The 20,179-nt window shown below is 37.5% G+C and overlaps 1 protein-coding gene across 2 annotated transcripts in view; it reads left to right on the top strand.

Moving 5' to 3' along the window:
- The window catches only part of LOC104666123 (cytochrome P450 2C9), an 86,341-nt gene extending 68,359 nt beyond the window's left edge, over positions 1–17,982 (top strand). For both annotated transcript variants that reach the window (XM_030940963.1, XM_030940962.1), the window contains 3 exons: positions 9,815–10,002; positions 14,643–14,784; positions 17,445–17,982. In XM_030940963.1, the coding sequence (XP_030796823.1) occupies positions 9,815–10,002; positions 14,643–14,784; positions 17,445–17,626 (512 nt within the window). In that variant the 3' untranslated portion in view covers positions 17,627–17,982. The remainder of the gene's footprint in view (positions 1–9,814; positions 10,003–14,642; positions 14,785–17,444) is intronic.
- Positions 17,983–20,179: the final 2,197 nt, after the last annotated feature.

Raw genomic sequence — 20,179 nt, 5'->3', positions numbered from 1 at the left:
CAGAACAGAGTCCTCAGAAATAATACCACACATCTACAGCCATCTGATCTTTGACAAACCTGAGAGAAACAAGAAATGGAGAAAGGATTCCCTATTTAATAAGTGGTGCTGGGAAAATTGGCTAGCCATAAGTAGAAAGCTGAAACTGGATCCTTTCCTTACCCCTTATACGAAGATTAATTCAAGATGGATTAGAGACTTAAATGTTAGACCTAATACCATAAAAACCCTAGAAGAAAATCTAGGTAGTACCATTCAGGACATAGGCATGGGCAAGGACTTCATGTCTAAAACACCAAAAGCAACGGCAGCAAAAGCCAAAATTGACAAATGGGATCTAATTAAACTAAAGAGCTTCTGCACAGCAAAAGAAACTACCATCAGAGTGAACAGGCAACCTACAGAATGGGAGAAAATTTTTACAATCTACTCATCTGACAAAGGGCTAATATCCAGAATCTACAAAGAACTCAAACAAATATACAAGAAAAAAACAAACAACCCCATCAAAAAGTGGGGAAAGGATATGAACAGACATTTCTCAAAAGAAGACATTCATACAGCCAACAGACACATGAAAAAATGCTCATCATCACTCGCCATCAGAGAAATGCAAATCAAAACCACAGTGAGATACCATCTCACACCAGTTAGCATGGCAATCATTAAAAAATCAGGAAACAACAGGTGTTGGAGAGGATGTGGAGAAATAGGAACACTTTTACACTGTTGGTGGGTTTGTAAACTAGTTCAGCCATTATGGAAAATAGTATGGCAATTCCTCAAGGATCTAGAGCTAGATGTACCATATGACCCAGCCATCCCACTACTGGGTATATACCCAAAGGATTATAAATTATTCTACTACAAAGACACATGCACACGTATGTTTATTGTGGCACTATTCACAATAGCAAAGACTTGGAATCAACCCAAATGTCCATCTGTGACAGAGTGGATTAAGAAAATGTGGCACATATACACCACGGAATACTATGCAGCCATAAAAAAGGATGAGTTTGCGTCCTTTGTAGGGACATGGATTCAGCTGGAAACCATCATTCTTAGCAAACTATCACAAGAAGAGAAAACCAAACACTGCATGTTCTCACTCATAGGTGGGAACTGAACAATGAGATCACTTGGACTCGGGAAGGGGAACATCACACACTGGGGCCTATCATGGGGAGGGGGGAGGGGGGAGGGATTGCATTGGGGAGTTATACATGATATACATGATGAATTGATGGGTGCTGACGAGTTGATGGGTGCAGCACACCAACATGGCACAAGTATACATATGTAACAAACTTGCATGTTATGCACATGTACCCTAGAACTTAAAGTATAATAAAAATAAATAAATAAAAAAATAAAAATAAAAAAAAAGAAAAGAAAAAAAGGTAAAAGGGGCATGTTTGCACAGTAGAGGAAGATAACTGAGAGAAATGAAGTCAGACAGCAGTAGCAAAAGCAATAGAGCTCTGGTCCAAGGTGGGTAGGGCATCCCTGAAAAAAACAGATAATGATTTATGGCAGGAAGAGACAAGATAAATTGGCCTGGTATTACATGTTGGTTTTATTATGAGAAGCCCATTTTTAAATAGCAAATATGTTTTTGAAGATAACTTTTCTCATTCTCAAAATTTCAGGTTCAAATGCTGGAGTAGGGAAACTGGAAACTCCACTTATTGAAAGATAAATGGTAATCCTAGAAATGTAGTGAGTCTGCCTGAGAAAATTCCTAGTCTGCTAAGTATTCTAAAAAGTTAGATTCATAAGGAAGGTAATTCTGTTTACCAGAAGAGGTACCTAAAGAATGTTCCATTTAGGCAGAATATGTACCTGAGACAGTTTCCATGAAATTGGTGTTGGACAAAATAAGATTTTTTTTGAGGGAGTCAATAATTTTATCTTTTATGTACAACTTTACTTTAGAAATTTACTTTTAAGGACTTTTTATTATGCTGCAGATAAGAAATATTCTTTTTTTCTCCTCTGTCAGTATCCCCCATTGAAATGACAATAACCTAATTACAAATAAGAATTAGGCCTTTTTTTTTGAACAGTTACTAGCCTGTAGAGTTCTACAAGATTTTTTGTCAACTTTCATTATAGATTAAAGGGTTCAAATACAGGTTTGTTACATAGGTAAGTTGTATAATGCTGAGGGTTGGGGTCCCAGCTATTCCATCACAATGACAGTAAACATATTACCCAGCAGATGGTTCTTCAGCCCACATCGCTTCCCTCCCTCCCCCATCTAGTGATCCTCAGTGTCTATTGTTCCCATCTTTAAGTTCTTGTGTATTTAATGCTTACCTCCCACTTATAAGTGAGAACATGTGGTATTGGTTTTCTGTTCTTGTATTAGATTGCTTAGGATAATGGCCTCCCACTTCATCTATCGTCCTGCAAAAGACATAATTTTTGTTCTTTCTTATGGCTGCATAACATTCCATGGTGTATGTATTAGTTTGTTCTCACGCTGTTAATAAAGACATACCTGAGACAGGGTAATTCATAAAGGAAAGAGGTTTAATGGACTCTCAATTCCACATGACTGGAAAGGCCTCACAGTAAGTCTCTGGTAGATACTTATTCACTATCACAAGAACAGCATGGAAAAGTCCTACCTCCATGATTAAATTACCTCCCATTGAGTCCCTCCCATAACATGTGGGAATTATGGGAGCTACAATTCAAGATAAGATTTGAGTGGGGACACAGCCTAACCATATCAGTGCATATTTATCACATTTTCCTCATACAATCCACTGTTGATGGGCACATAAGTTGATTCTATTTCTTTGCTATTGTGCATAGCACTACAGTGAACATATTGGGGTGTGTGTCTTTTTGATAGAATGAATATTTTTGGGACATATACTCCATAGTGGGATTGCTGGGTCAACTCATAGTTCTATTTTAAGTTCCTTCAAAAATATCAAAACTGGTTTCCACAGTGGCTGACCTAGTTTGCATACCCATCAACAGTGTAAAGGCATTTCCATTTCTCTGCAACCTCACCAGCATCTGTTGTTTTTGGACTTTTTAATATTAATAATTGCTATTCTGACTGGTGTGAGATGGTACCTCATTGTGATTTTGATTTGCATTTCTCTGATGATTAGTGATGTTGAAGCACTTTTTCATGTTTGTTGGCTGTTTGTATGTCATCTTTTGAGAAGTACCTGTTCACATCCTTTGCCCATTTTAATTGATTTTTTTTTGTTTTTTGCTTGTTGATTTAAGTTTTTTGTTTTTTTTTTGTTTTTTTTATAGATTTTGGATATTAGACATTTAGGTTCTTTAAGATAGGAAGAGTACAGGAGATAGTCAAGAAGACTTTAACAAGTTTCTAAAACACAGAGAGCATATAGAGGATGATAAATCTGTACAGAGAGGATAAACTTGTAACCAAAAAGTCAGAAGAGAAAACTTTATCAAGGAGGAAAAGTTAATCAGTGTCCCTAAGTCTCTCCAATTTGGAAGTTTCAAGGGTTAAAGAATGGTGGAGAATGAGGCTGAAAAAGGAGGCTTTCCCTGCCTACGTTTCCTCCACAAGTCTTTTCATCAGGTAACTGATTTCTTCCCACAAGAAGAAGGAGGCTCACTCTCTAGAGAAACTGAGCTTAAGAAGCCCTGTACTCAGAGACACAGGGCAGTGCCAGAAAAGACATGAGGTGTAGGCTTGAAAGGCAGATTTGGTATGGGTCTACTCCTTCAATTAGGAGACTCTTAGCTCTTTTATGCATCTTGCTTCCTAAAATTCAGCAGCTAACTTTATCCAACACAAAGGGAACTGATCTAGAGAAATGACATTTTTCTTTCACCATCTTAATGGAAAATTCTCTTCAATGCCCAACAGAGTGAATGAAATGAAAACATATACTGCTAGACACAGGGTTATGGAATATGGGGACATGAGAATTAAAGGGAAAATCATAAAAACTTTCAGATCTATACCAGGTTATATTGAAACAATTAGGATTCAGAATTCTCAAGAAGAACTATTAATATTATCTTGTATATTAATAGACATAGGGTGTTTTCATACTTGCATGTTTGCCAAAAATTTTACCTTCTATTTTCCCTTTCTCAGAAAAATATTGGAGAATACGCTTCATTCAAATGCCTGAAACCTAGTTAGAGAAAGTCCTGAGCTCCAGCAATCAGGAAACCTCACGTAGGAGAATGAGAATGTCAGGGAGGCTGCCTAGCACCAGACCTAGAAAACAACTACTTCAGAATGGACCTGATGGATAATTCAGAAGTGAGAGGAGACAGCAAGAACAAAAGAGATGTGACAGATTTTATGAGAGTTTCCAATAGCTCAAAAAGGAGTTTCAGACATCTGCTTGAACATTTGTCAATAATTCTAACTTGGGAAACAGAAATTACAAATTGAAATAAAGAGACATGGTTAAGCCCAGGATAGTACTAAAAATAAAATTTAATCACAGTTGTCTTACCAGAGAACCATATTTGTGTAGTCAGAGTGATGTAAGCAATGAATACTGATATAAAAATTGTCATCTAAATATATTCTGGAAAAAGGAGTGTGGAAAAGTGAGTGTGTCTATCTGAGGGTGTGTTCAAATATAAGGTGAAGTTGAAGATTAAAATTCTCATCTCTCATAATAAAAAATTATTAATATAATCCACAAAAAGATAAGTAAGAAATAGAAACAGAGTCTTTATTTAAAAATGTGAATGTATGTTCAGAAGAAGCTGCTAGAATGTTGAAAATGGTGAATTTGGAAAGTGTGAGAATGAAGAGTATACCATTGCAATTTGCGACCCCTCCGACACACAGATGTGCAAATACAGTCACAGATATGCATAAATCTGATAGTATAATTTAATGTTTAAGCAACATGTTATTTTGATATGAAATTAATCCCTGTTTTTTTCCAAGACAGTAATTTCATGACTAAATTATATGCTTACTTTTTATTTGCAAACATTTTATTATTTTTATTTGTATTAATTATCATATATACTAATGTACATGTATATACAGATTTTTCATCTTTTATCTTTTTTAGTTTTTATGGGTACATAGTAGTATATATTAATATATTTGGGGGTACATGAGATGTTTTGATACAGGCATGCAATGTGAAATAAGCATGTCATGGAGAATGGTGTATCCCCTCAAGCATTTATTCTTTGAGTTACAAACAATTAAATTACATTCTTTAAGTTATTTTAAAATGTACAATTAAGTTATTATTGACTATAGTCACCCTGTTGTGCTACCATATAGTAAGTCTTATTCATCCCCACCTCCCCTCCCAGCCCCCACTACCCTTTCGAGTCTCTGGTAACCATGCTTCTATACTTTGTGTCCATTAGTTCAATTCTTTTGTTTTGAGATCCCACAGATAAGTGAGAACATGCTATGTTTATCTTTCTGTGCCTGGCTTATTTCACTTAACATAATGATCTCCACTTCCCTTCATGTTGTTGCAAATGAGTGAATCTCATTCTTTTTATGACTGAATAGAACTACATTGTGTATATGTACTACATTTTCTTTATACACTTGTCTGTTGATGCATATTAAAGTTGTTTCAAAGTCTTAGCTATTGTGTACAGTGCTGCAACAAACATAAGAGTGCAGATACCTCTTCGATGCACTTATGTCCTTTCTTTTGGGTATATACCCAGCAGTAGGGTTGTTGGATCACATGGTTGCTTTATTTTTAGTTATTTGAGGAATATTCAAACAGCTCTCCATACTGGTCATACTAATTTACATTCCCACCAACACTATACAAGGGTCGACTTATCTCCACATCCTCACTAGCATTTCTTATTGCCTGTCTTTGGATATCAGCCATTTTAACTGGACTGAGATGACATCTCACTGTAGTTTTGATTTATATTTCTCTGATGATCAGTGGTGTTGACCACCTTTTTGTATGCCTCTTACCCATTTATATGTCTTCTTTTGAGAAACATCTATTCAAATCTTTTGCCCACTTTTGGATTGGATTAGTATATTTTTTTCCTATAGAGTTGCTTGAGTTTCTTATATATTCTGGTTATTAATCTCTTGTCAGATGAATAGTTTGCAAATATTTTTCTCCATTCTGTGATTGTCTCTTCCCTTTGTTGATTGTATCTTTGGCTGTGCAGAATCTTTTTAACTTGATGTGATCCCATTTCTTCATGTTTGCTTTGAATGCCTGTGTTTGTAGCGTATTGCTCAAGAAATTTTTGCCTAGACCAATGTCCTGGAGATTTTTCCTAGTGTTTTCCTATATTAGTTTCAGAGTTTGAGGTCTTAGATTTAAGTCTTTAATTGATTTTGAGTTGATTTTTGTATATGGCAAGAGATATGAGTTCAGTTTCATTCTTCTGTGTAGGATATTAAATTTTCCCAGCACATTTATTCAAGAGACCGTCTTTCCCTCAGTGTACGTTCTTGGCACCTGTGTTAGTCTGTTCTCATGCTTCTAATAAAGCCAACACAAGACTGGTAATTTATAAAGGAAGGAAGTTTAATGGTCTCACAGTTCCACATGGCTGGGGAGGCCTCACAATCATGGGGGAAGCTGAATGAGGAGCAAAGTCATGTCTCACATGGCAGCAGGCAGAGAGCTTTGCAGGGGAACTCCCATTTATAAAACCATCAGATGTTGTGAGATTTATTCACGACCATGAGAAAAGTATGGAGGAAACCACCTCCCTGATTCAATTATCCCCACCTGCCTCACCCTTGACTTGTGGGGATTATTACAAATCAAGATGAGATTTGGGGTGGAGACACAGCCAAACCATATCAGCACCTTTGTCAAAAATGAGTTCACTCTAGGTCTGTGAAATTGTTTCTGGATTCTGTATTCTGTTCCATGTTTCTGGATTCTGTATTCTGTGCATGTGTTTGTTTTTATGTCAGTACCATACTGTTTTAGTTAGCTCTGTAGTATACTTTGAAGTGAGATAATGTGATTCTTCCAGTTTTGTTCTTTTTGCTTAGGATAGTTTTGACTATTCCGGGTCTTTTGTGGGTCCATATAAATCTTAGGATTTGTTTTTTCTATTTCTGTGAAGAATGCCATTGATATTTCGATAGGGATTTTATTGAATCTGTAGATTGTTTTGATAGTATGGACATTTTAACAATATTGATTTTTCCAATCCATGAACATGAAATATTTTTCTATTTGTTGTGTCCTCTTAAATTTCTTTCCTCAGTGTTTTATAGCTTCATTTTAGACATCTTTCAGTTCTTTGGTTAAATTAATTCCTAAGTATTTAATTTTACTTATGGCTATTGTAAATGGGATTACTTTTTAAATTTGTTTTTCTTTTTGTTCACTGTTGGCATACAACAACACTACTGATTTTTATGTAGATTTTGTATCCTTCAACTTTACTGAATTTGTTCATCAGTTCTAATAATTATCTTGTGGAATCTTTAGGTTTTTCCTAATATAAGGTTATATCATCTGAACACAAGGATATTTTGACTTCTTCCTTTCCAATTTGGATAGCCTTTATGTCTTTCTCTTGTCTGATTGCTCTTGCTAGGTCATCCCGTACTATGATGAATAACAATGGTGACAGTGGGCATCCTTGTCATGTTCCTGATCTTAGAGGAAATACTCTTGGTTTTCCCCATTCAGTATAGTACTAGTTGTGGGTCTGTCATATAGCTTCTTTATGTTGAGATATGTTCCTTCTATCTCAGGTTTTTTTTAATGAATTTTTATCAGGAAGGGACGTTAAATTTTATCAAATACTTTTTAAGCATCAACTGAAGCGATCATATAGCTTTTATCCTTCATTTTTTTGATATGATGTATCATACTGCTTGATTTGCACATGTTGAACCATCCTTGCATCCGAGGGATAAATTCCACTTGGTCATTGTGAATGCCTTTTTATTGTATTGCTGAATTTGGTTTGCCAGTGTTTTGTTGAAGATATTTGCACTAGTGTTCATTAGGTGTATTGACCTGTAGTTTTCTTTTCTTGATGTGTCTTAGTCTGATTTTGGTATCAGGGTAATACGGGTCTCACAGAATGAGTTTCGAAGTATTCTCCTTTATTTTTTGGAATAGTTTGAGTAGGATTGGTATTAGTTCTTCTTTAAATGTTTGGTAAAATTCAGCAGTGAAGCTAGCCAGTCTTGGGGTTTTCTTTACTAGGATATTTTTATTTCTCATTTGATCTTGGTACTGGTCATTGCATGTTCAGGTTTTGGATTTTTTCCTGGTTCAAACTTGATGGGTCATATTTGTCTAGTGATTTGTCCATTTCTTCTAGACTTTCCAATTTATTGGCATATAGTTGCTTATAGTAACCACTAATTATTCTTTGAATTTCTGCAGTATCAGTTGTAATGCCTCATTTTAAATTTGTTTTTATTTATTTGAATCTACTGTGTTTTTTTTTAGTCTGGCTAAAGGTTTGTCAATTTTGTTTAACTTCTCAAAAAAGCAACTTTTTGTTTTATTGATCTTTTAGTTTTCTTCGTTTAAATTTTATTTGTGCTCTGATCTTTATTATTCCTTTTCTTCTATTAATTTTGGGTTTAATTTGCTTTTGGTTTTCTAATTATTTAGGATGCATCATTAGATTGTTTATTTGTCTATTTTCTCCATTTTTGATGTAAGTTCTTGTAGCTATAAACTTCCCTTTTAGTACTGGTCTTGCTGTAGCCCTTGGTTTTGGTATGTTGTGCTTCCATTAAAATTCGTTTCAAGAAATTTTTCAATTTCCTTTTTAATCTCTTCATGGGCCCACTCTCCATTTATGAGTATATTTTAAAATTTCCATTTATTTGTGTAGTTTCCAAAATTCCTCTTTTTATTGATTGCTGGTTTTATTACACTGTGGTCAGAGAAGATGCTTGATATTATTTCAGTTTCATTGTATATTTTAAGACTTGTTTTGTGACCTAACATATGGTCAATTCTTGACAACAATCCATGTGCTGCAGAAATGGATGTGTATTCTGTAGCAGTTAGATAAAATATTCTGCAAATATCTATTAGATCCATTTGGTCTATAGTGCAGATAAAGTTCAATGTTTCCTTGTTGGTTTTCTATCTAGATGACCTGTCCAATGTTGAAAATGGGATGTTGAAGTCTCCAGCTATTATTTTACTGGGGACTATCTCTCTCTAGTTCTAATTATATTTCTTTTATGTATCTGGGTGCTCCATTGTTGTTTGCATATATATTTAAAATTGTTCACCAATAGTGATCTTCTTTGTCTCTTCTTATAGTTTTTGTTTTGAAATCTACTTTGTCTGTTTTAAATATAGTAACTCCTGCTGTTTTTCTCTTTTCTATTGGCATGTACTGTCTCATTCCATTCCTTTATTTTTAGCCTATGTGTGTCTTTATAAGTGAAGTGTGTTTCTTTTAGGCAACAGATTAATGGATCTTGTTTTTCCATCCAGTCAGTATGTCTTTTGATTGGAGATTTTAGCCCATTTACATTCAGTGTTATTATTGATAAGTAAGGACTTACCCCTGCCCTTTTGTTATTTGTTTTCTGGTTGTTTTGTGGACTTCTCTTCCTTTTTTCAATCCTTCCTATCTTCCTTTATTGAAGATAATTTTCTCTGCTTATATTTGTATAGATTTTTCTTAATGCCTAGTTTATGGTAGTTACACATTTGTGCATCTGTAACAGTCCTCTCTTTACATTTGCATATACTTCCAGCACTATAATTTAAATTTCTAATGATGTTTGGATACCTTCATCATGATTCATGTACCCCTGAATTGGGACAACAAATGTGCCATTTTTCTCCTTTTCCATCAGTTTTTTCTTGTGTCTTATCAGCTAAAGTCCAGGAAGAGATTGAACGTGTGATTGGCAGAAATCGGAGCCCCTGCATGCAGGACAGGAGCCACATGCCCTACACAGATGCTGTGGTGCACGAGGTCCAGAGATACATTGACCTCCTCCCCACCAGCCTGCCCCATGCAGTGACCTGTGACATTAAATTCAGAAACTATCTCATTCCCAAGGTAAGTTTGTTTCTCCTACACTACAACTCCATGTTTTTGAAGTCCCCAAATTCATAGTATCATTCTTATCCTCTACCATCTCCCCGTGAGAGAAGTGCATAACTCATATGTATGGCAGTTTAATTGGACTTTCTGTTGTTTCCAGCTTGGGGCTACAAAGTCTTGTAACAGGTTCTTGTGTCTGGCAGTGTGTGTTTTCCAGATTTATTATCTTTCTTCAAGATTGGTTTGGCTACTCTTAGGTGCTTATATTCCAAGGTATTAGTTTGTCAATTTGCCAAAACATTGGGCTGGAATTTCTGTCAGGGTGACATTAAATTTGTAAGTCAGTTTGGAAAGAACTGAATCTTGACACGTTGAGTCTTTCTATTCCTCAATATAATTATGCTTCCAATTTATTTGGGGTTTCTTTTATTTTCCCAGGAATGTTGTGATTTGTTGTCATGGCTTTCAAGTCTTTGGTTTTCGCTAGATAATTAATATTTTTGTTGTGGCACATAATTAGTTTTTGTCATTCTGATGATGTTAATCTGTCAACTTTGCTAAATTTACTAATCACTGTTCATAATTTATTTCTGCATTCATTGTAATTTCTGTGTAATTATACTGTATCTGGGTTAATATTGTTTTATTACTTATTTTCCATGTCTCATGGGCTTAATGTCTCTTTATTGCATTAATTATTGCATTGGCTAGAATTTCTAGGAGAGTGTTGAATAGAATTGGTGACAGTGGGGATCCTTGTTTCTCATTTCTAATCTGCAGGAAACAGTGGAAGTTTTCCATTTCAATATTGAGAATGATGCTTGAAGTAGATTTTGGTAGATATTTTTTATCAGATTAGAGAAGTTTGCTGTCATATATATATGTCATAATTGTGTGTTAAATCTTATCAAATCAATTCTCTGCACCTATTTATATAATTGTGTGTTAGTCCGTTTCCATTGCTATAAAGGAATATCTTTGACTGGGTAATTTATAAATAAAAGGGTTTTATTTTGGCTCATGGTTTTGCAGGCTGTGCAAAAGGCATGATGGGGGCAGGCATCTGCTCCTAGTGAGGACTTCAGGTAGCTTTCAATCGTGGAAGAAGGTGAAGGGGAAGCAAGCATGTCACATGGTAAGAGAGGGAGTAAGAGAAAGAGGAGTGGAAGTGACTTTAAACAACCAGCTTGTGTGTGAACTAACAGAATATGAACTCACTTATTATCATGAGAAGAACTTTAAGCCACTCAAGAAGAATTCACCCCCATGTCTTAAATGCCTCCCACCAGACTCCACCTCCAATATTGGGAATCACATTTCAACACGAGATTTGGAGGGGACAAATATCCACACAACATCAGATTATATGTATTGGGCTTACATTCCTCACTAAAGAGAAATAAGTATGCGCATAGAGATGAATTGACCTTCTTCATATTGTTTAGGACTTCAGTGTTTACATTCACAAGAGATTTGGTTTATAATTTTCTTTCTTAGAATTTTCAAGAGTTTTGATATTAAGATTATGCCAGCCTAATAAAACTAGGCGAGAAAAGTTTCCTAATGCGAGTCTGATTTTATTGCCGTTCCCTCTCCCCACTTTCCTTCTTGTGATCACTTAGTTGTATCTTTGAAATGCCTGATAACTTTTGGTTAAATACCAGATGCTATATATAAGAAATTGCAGAATTTCAGAGGTTTATATTCTTCAAAGAAAGATTCATTCCTCTCCCATAGGCAGTCATAATGACATAACACCTGTTGTTATGATTCAGAATTGGACATAATGTGAACCCATTCGAAAATTGAGTGTCAGTGTTAGCTTAGCTCTCTGAGGTTCTCCTACCTCTGGAACCTTGAGACCAATTTTTGTCTTGGCAGCTTTACAATGCCTTCTATCACATGGTTTCTGTATTTATCCAGACACTCCAGTTGCCATCTCAAACCTACTTTTTCCAGTTAAAACCAATACATATTATTAGTGAAATAAAAAATAATATAACTGAAACTTGTATTTTCAAGGGGAAAAAGCAATGAGATTAGTAAGGTTGCAATTACTGTCATCTTTTGAAGAAGACAGAATTGATAATTTACTGAGAGATTATGGGGCTTACCCTAATGGTCACCGATTTAGTACAAGAGATAAGACTTCAATGCACTCTGTTTTCACAAACACAGGAGGTAACCAGGAGAAGGTTTTTGTTTCTCAAAACTAGGGTCTGAGGGTAATAGTAATGAAACTTACTTCTTCTCCTAGAACTAATTAAATGAGAAATATACTGAAGAATCAGGCAGGAGCTGCCAGTCTCCCCAGTTCACTGCATCAGCTTTGGTGAACTGCTGGAGGGGAACGATGCATCTGATGAGCTTTTCCATTCACCCCCATGCAGGGCAGCTCATGCTGAGAAGCCAGAGCCCAAGAGAATCACCCATTGAATCCCTTCTTCATGGAATAGCCCAGTACAGAAAAATGCAGCACTGTGTGGCCAATTCTACCCTCTTTACATATCAGATACATGTGTTCTTCTGCTACAGGCTGGATCCATTTATCTAGCTGGAGATAATAGTCTGAGATAGGAATTGGCAAACTGTTTCTGTAATGGGCCAGACAATAAATATTTTAGACTTTTCCAGCCATGTGGTTTCTGTTGCAATACTTGACATCTCTTATTGTAGCATGAAAGCAGTCATAAACAATCTGCAAATGAATGAGTATTGATATGTTCCAAGTTTTATAGAAACAAATATAAATTTCCTATAAAATGTTTGTTTCAAAAATATTATTTCTTATTTGCATTTGTTCAATGTGAATACTTTTAGCTCACATACTATACAAAAACAGGTGGCAGGATGGACTTGTGCAGGGAGTACTTTTTATTGATGCCTAATATAAGACATTTCTGTCCAGTAGAATTTTCTGCAACTATGTGTGATTGATTTGTGCTTTTGTGTCCTCTTAAAGAATATTTGTCAGCACAAGATTCCAAAGACTGGCTTTTAACTTTCCCGGAATTTTTTTGTTTTAGCTCTTATATTTAGATCAATGACATATTTCAAATGAATTTTTATTTGTAATATGAAGTAATAATGATCTTGCTTCAATGTCTATAAATTTCTAGTTATTCAAGTAACATTTGTTGAAATAAATCTGCTTTGGTTCTTAATAACATTTTAATATAGTACTTGTTTATAAATATTCAAGGGAATATTTTTGAAAAACCAAATTATAGACTATTGATATGAAAATTTAGGGGGTAGAATTTTTCCTTACCTTTTATTATAAAATATTTTAAAATAACATTACACACACATATGTATATGTACATATGGCAGTATGTATATATATCTACTTCGATATCTGTCCATTCATCTATTTATGCTTCAGTACTTCAGTATGTATAGCACAATAACAATGGTTTTCTCCTACATAATAATAATAGCATTCATACTGTAGAGTTATTAATACAATAATATTATTAACTACGCAGCTTATATTTAAAATTTTCCAATTTTTAAAGAATATGTTAATCACCTTTTTTCTTGCAATTCACTCTCCAGTCAAGAAACAGGCACATAATTTCAGTATCCTGTTATTTTCATCTCCCGTAATCAAGAAGAGTCCATTTCCTCTGTTTCCTTTCGATACGTTGACCTCTGTGAAGAGTTGAGGCCGTTAGTCATTTAAATTTTCCTGGGGCTCATTTTGTATGATTGTTTTCTAGATATTATATTCCAGTTATGACTTTGGCAAGAAAACTACATAGTACTTTGAATATTCCACTGAATCACAGTGGTGAGGCAGAGGCACATAATGTCACATATGCCATTATTGGTTATGCTAAGATTCTCACCTAGTAAGTTGGAATCTGCCAGATCTCTCCATTGAAGGGGTTCTGTTTTTTATGTGTGAATGATGAAAATCTATGGCATGGTACTTTAAGACTGAACACCCTCCTTCCCAAATTACACATCCAATAGTTTTATCTTTCATTAATGATCCTCACCTGACCTGATGATCTTGACCTGAATGGTTACAAATAGGTGATTTTTCTAATTTCATCATTCCTTCTGTATTTTTAAGCTAGAATAAATCTGTAATGAATATCTCTCCCATATCTTTAAATGAAGACAAAGAAACTGCATGACAATGACAAGAGCTCAATAGTTTTATCCTTGCCACTACATTTGTTACCATCCCAGAAGATGTCATTTGAAACTCAATCATGTGTTTATTCACAAATGCCCTGTGAAAAGATACTGTGTCCATTTCCCGTGTCAACAGAGACTTCAACTTTAAGTCATACTCTACACATAAGGTTGGTGAAAACCAAAGTGATGGAATAGAGCAGCAAGTGTGGACAGCCACTAGTGTCCAAGCTTGATGAAAAGGAAGACAGATTCAGAAGGTTGCACCCAAGTATCCAAGTACTCAGGACTTCAAATGTGATTGCAGGGCACTTTAGCAAGATTATTGTCACTGGCCTTAAGCTCATGCCTCTTATTACTTGGTCTATCCATCTGGAAATGGTACTGTTCTTCTTTGGAATGGTGTGTCCTCATCAGCACATCAAAAGATTCAACTACGTGATCACCACTGTTTCTTCAACCTTCATGACTTCTTTACAGCTCAGTTCATCTATGTCTCTTGTTTCTAGGGCACAACCATATTAATTTCCCTGAGTTCTGTGCTACATGACAACAAAGAATTTCCCAACCCAGAGATGTTTGACCCTCGTCACTTTCTGGACGAAGGTGGCAATTTTAAGAAAAGTAACTACTTCATGCCTTTCTCAGCAGGTAATATAAATGTATTTCTATTTGTGTTTCAGGGTATAAGATAAATTTTTTGATCAGTTGGAACTTGCGTGTGCCTCCTCTGCAGTGGTACAATTACTCTTCCTACACGATCAAGAGCACTGTTCTGAATGTCTGTGTGCTCCCTGCTCATGATACATCCTAATTATTGGGCCAGATTAGTGGGCTTTGGGGAGTTAATCCAATTCTTCCAAATTGAGAAAGCTGAGGTATAGATTGGTTGAATTCTGCCTCTAGGTACACCACTGAGGTACCCAAGAACTCCTCCTAGAAGATAAAACTAATTACATTTTCCTCACTAGCCATGAGGAAGTTATCTCACTCCAAAACTTCACTGAGTGTTTTCCATATGGTGTCCCTCACCCCCTAGGCTGGGCCTGTAGGATAAAATTATCCTCAAACACTGAAGAGGGTCTTAAAAGGCTCGCTTCTGAGTTTGGAAAGCAGAGTAAACAGATCATTGTAGTTCAATAGGACTGAGGCTGTGATATAGGAAAGAACAGGCCGTTGGGGTTTGGGAGGTAGATGGAAAAGCTGTCTGCTTCTTGTTCTCTTATACCCCAAAGTGAGGCATAAGTAACATTTTAATAACAGTAAAGACATTTGAGCTACCTCAGAGGAGGCAGAGAGGATGAAAGGAAGAGAATGCAGGGCTGTTAAAGGAGATAATGAGCCACAGGAGCAGGACATTAGCTCTAAATAACGGATATTAGAACCTTTGCCAAATAACCGTGGATGGGATGAGGGGGACATTGGGAACGTAGCAGGAGCCTCTGGGGTGATGCAGAGCACCACGCTCTTCCCCTAGTCATGGCCATGTATCTTAGATGTTGGATCTCAACACCTGAAATGTGTGTGCTGAGCATCTGGTGATAGAATCTCCTTCCTTCCTTCTGTGGCCTTTGATATCTGCTTTATATCTGGCACTGTAGATACCAAGACAACAAGAAAAGAAACTTTCCTTCAAGCATTCACATTTGGCACATGTATTAGTCCATTCTTACATTGGTATAAAGAACTACCTGAGACTGGGTAATTTATGAAGAAAAGAGTTTTGACTCACAGTGCTACAGGCTGTACAGGAAGCACGACTAGGAGACCTCAGGAAACTTACAATCATGGTGGGAGGCAGTGCGGAAGCAAGCACATCTTTCCATGGCAGAGCAGGAGAGAGAGAGCAAAGAGGAAAGGCTACATACCTTTAAACAACCAGATCTCATGAGAACTCACTATCATGAGAACAGCAAGGGGGAAATTATCCCTCATGATTCTATCACCTCTCACCAGGTATCTCCCCCAACAATGGGAATTACAATTTGACATGAGGTTTGGGTAAGGACACAGAGCCTAACCATATTACACTCTAATAAATAAATAAATCAGTAATTATTATACTAGGTGACCCATGTTGTCTGTTTCTTTGGCCATGACAAAATATCCAAGACTAGGGAATTGATGAATAATGGAAATTTATTTCTCACAGTTCTGAAGGCTGGGAGTTCCAAGATCGAGGTGTCAGCAAGTTCAGTGTCTAGTGAGGGCCTGTTCCTTATAGATAATGCTCCCCCTGTATCCTTATATGGCAGAAGGGCAAAAAAGGCAAAAGGGGAGAAATGGCTCCCTTGCATCTCTTGATGTTATTATTTTAGCAAGGACAGAGCCCTCCTGACTTATTCATTTCCTAAAAGGAGCCATCTCTTTAGTAATGTTGCATTGGGTATTATGTATCAACATATGAATTTGGGGGAGGCATATTCAGACCATAGCACATTTTTCAATGGAAGCATAAATATAATGTTGAGGAAACCCAGAGAAAGCAACATTTTCTTGCTCAAGGAGATGAGAAAAAGGGTAAAAAAGGAGATAAAATTTGACCTATGTCCTAACTGTGGTAATAGAAAAGTTCATCTTGACCAAAAGGAGCAGCATGCTGTAAAACTTGAAACCTTGTGGTGTGCTGGAGGCTGATGACAAGTGGCTATGCCTAGAGTTGACAGTATCGGATTTGAAGAGTATAAGGAGTGATATGGATTATCAGACTGGAAACAGAATGTGAGGTCCAGGTCAATCCATTGGTACCTTATCCTATAGGACAGACAGGGAAGCCATTTAAAGTTTTAAAGTGAGAAGGTGACATGTTTAGCCATGTGCTCCTGAAAGTACCTAGGGGAAAAAAAATCTTTGACTGTATATTGAGCCAGAAATACAAAGGGAAATACAGTATGTTAGCTTCCTCCTCTAACCCTTCTCAGTTCAATCCACTTGACAAGGAATGTATATTTCTAAAGAAAGATTGACAAAGGCATTTAAAGTCTGTACAAAGATTTTAATAAAGTGTTTGGCATGTAGCTGGTACTCAATAAATATTTGTTCAATATAGGGTGGCTGTTAAGATCTGATATTAGGTGAAGTGTAAATATGTCCACTCATTTTTCAGTTGCCTACCCATCCATCCATTCATCCATCTATCCACCCATCCATGCATTCATGCATGCACCCATCCACCCATCTATCTCCTAATCCCTCCTATGATTCACTGAACAGTTATTGCATATTCTGTTTGTGCCAGGTACAGAGACAGTGTTTGTCACTGTCACAGTTACACATGAGGAGTAACTGCTCTCTGTGTTTTCTATTTTCAGGAAAACGGATTTGTGTGGGAGAAGCCCTGGCCCGCATGGAGCTGTTTTTATTCCTGACCTCCATTTTACAAAACTTTAACCTGAAATCTCTTGTTGACCCAAAGGACCTTGACACCACTCCAGTTGTCAATGGATTTGCCTCTGTGCCACCCTTCTACCAGCTGTGCTTCATTCCTGTTTGAAGAAGAGCAGATGGTCTGATTGCTGCTGTGCTGTCCGTGCAGTTCTCTTTCCTCTGGGGCGTTATCCACCTTTCACTATATGTGATGCCTTTTCTGGCCTGTCATCTCACATTTTCCCTTCCCTCAAATCTAGTGAACATTCAGCCTCCATTAAGGAGAGTTTCTTATGCTTTACAGTGCAAATATATCTGACATTCGCCATACTCTGTAACGGTTGCATTGACTGTAACATAATGCTGATATTTATCTAATGTTGTTATTAACATGTTATTATTAAATAGAGAAAGATGATTTGTACATCATAATTCAAAGGCATTTCTTCTCTGCATATTCTAAATAAAAAGCATTCTTATGGGGCGGAGCAAGATGGCCGAATAGGAACAGCTCCAGTCTCCAACTCCCAGCGCGAGCGACACAGAAGACCGGTGATTTCTGCATTTTCAACTGAGGTACTGGGGTCATTTCACTAGGAAGTGCCGGACAATCGGGGCTGGTCGGCTGCTGCAGCCTGACCAGCAAGAGCTGAAACAGGGCGAGGCATCGCCTCACCTGAGAAGCGCAAGGGGGAAGGGAATCCCTTTTCCTACCCAGGGGAACTGAGACACACAACACCTGGAAAATCGGGTAACTCCCACTCCAATACTGCGCTTTAAGCCAATTGGCAAACCAGGAGAATATATCCCACATGTGGCCGGGAGGGTCCCACACCCACGGAGCCTCCCTCATTGCTAACACAGCAGTCTGCGGCGATCTATCCACAAGGCAGCAGGGAGGCTGGGGGAGGGGCGCCCACCATTGCTGAGGCTTAAGTAGGTAAACAAAGCCCCTGGGAAGCTCGAACTGGGTGGAGCTCACAGCAGCTCAAGGAAGCCTGCCTGTCTCTGTAGACTCCACCTCTGGGGACAGGGCATAGCTAAACAACAACAGGGGAAGCAGCAGAGGCCTGTGCAGACACAAACGACTCTGTCTGACAGCTTTGAAGAGAGCAGTGGATCTCCCAACACGGAGGTTGAGATCTAAGAACGGACAGACTGCCTGCTCAAGTGGGTCCCTGACCCCTGAGTAGCCTCACTGGGAGACATCCCCCACTAGGGGCAGTCTGACACCCCACACCTCACAGGGTGGAGTACACCCCTGAGAGGAAGCTTCCAAAGTAAGAATCAGACAGGTACACTCGCTGTTCAGCAATATTCTATCTTCTGCAACCTCTGCTGCTGATAACCAGGCAAACAGGGTCTGGAGTGAACCTCAAGCAATCTCCAACAGACCTATAGTTGAGGGTCCTGACTGTTAGAAGGAAAACTATCAAACAGGAAGGACACCTATACCAAAACCCCATCAGTACGTCACCATCATCAAAGACCAGAGACAGATAAAACCACAAAGATGGGGAAAAAGCAGGGCAGAAAAGCTGGAAATTCAAAAAATAAGAGCGCATCTCCCCCTGTAAAGGAGCGCAGCCCATCGCCAGCAACGGATCAAAGCTGGTCAGAGAATGACTTGGACGAGAGGAGAGAAGAAGGCTTCAGTCCATCAAACTTATCAGAGCTAAAGGAGGAATTACGTACCCAGCGCAAAGAAACTAAAAATCTTGAAAAAAGAGTGGAAGAATTGACAGCTAGACTAATTAATGCAGAGAAGGTCATAAACGAAGTGACAGAGATGAAAACCGTGACACGAGAAATACGTGACAAATGCAAAAGCTTCAGTAACTGACTCGATCAACTGGAAGAAAGAGTATCAGCGATTGAGGATCAAATGAATGAAATGAAGCGAGAAGAGAAACCAAAAGAAAAAAGAAGAAAAAGAAATGAGCAAAGCCTGCAAGAAGTATGGGATTACGTAAAAAGACCAAATCTACGTCTGATTGGGGTGCCTGAAAGTGAGGGGGAAAATGGAACCAAGTTGGAAAACACTCTTCAGGATATCATCCAGGAGAACTTCCCCAACCTAGTAGGGCAGGCCAACATTCAAATTCAGGAAATACAGAGAACGCCACAAAGATACTCCTCCAGAAGAGCAACTCCAAGACACATAATTGCCAGATTCACCAAAGTTGAAATGAAGGAAAGAATCTTAAGGGTAGCCAGAGAGAAAGGTCGGGTTACCCACAAAGGGAAGCCCATCAGACTAACAGCAGATCTCTCGGCAGAAACTCTACAAGCCAGAAGAGAGTGGGGGCCAATATTCAACGTTCTTAAAGAAAAGAATTTTAAACCCAGAATTTCATATCCAGCCAAACTAAGTTTCATAAGTGAAGGAGAAATAAAATCCTTTACAGACAAGCAAATGCTTAGAGATATTGTCACCACCAGGCCTGCCTTACAAGAGACTCTGAAGGAAGCCCTACACATGGAAAGGAACAACCGGTACCAGCCATTGCAAAAACATGCCAAAATGTAAAGACCATCGAGGCTAGGAAGAAACTGCATCAACTAACGAGCAAAATAACCAGTTAATATCATAATGACAGGATCAAGTTCACACGTAACAATATTAACCTTAAATGTTAATGGACTGAATGCTCCAATTAAAAGACACAGACTGGCAAAC

Source organism: Rhinopithecus roxellana, chromosome 11 (genome assembly GCF_007565055.1).
Source record: "Rhinopithecus roxellana isolate Shanxi Qingling chromosome 11, ASM756505v1, whole genome shotgun sequence".
Taxonomy (NCBI): Eukaryota; Metazoa; Chordata; class Mammalia; order Primates; family Cercopithecidae; genus Rhinopithecus; species Rhinopithecus roxellana.
Note: the sequence above shows the minus strand (reverse complement) of the source record. Positions and strands in the feature narration are given on the sequence as shown.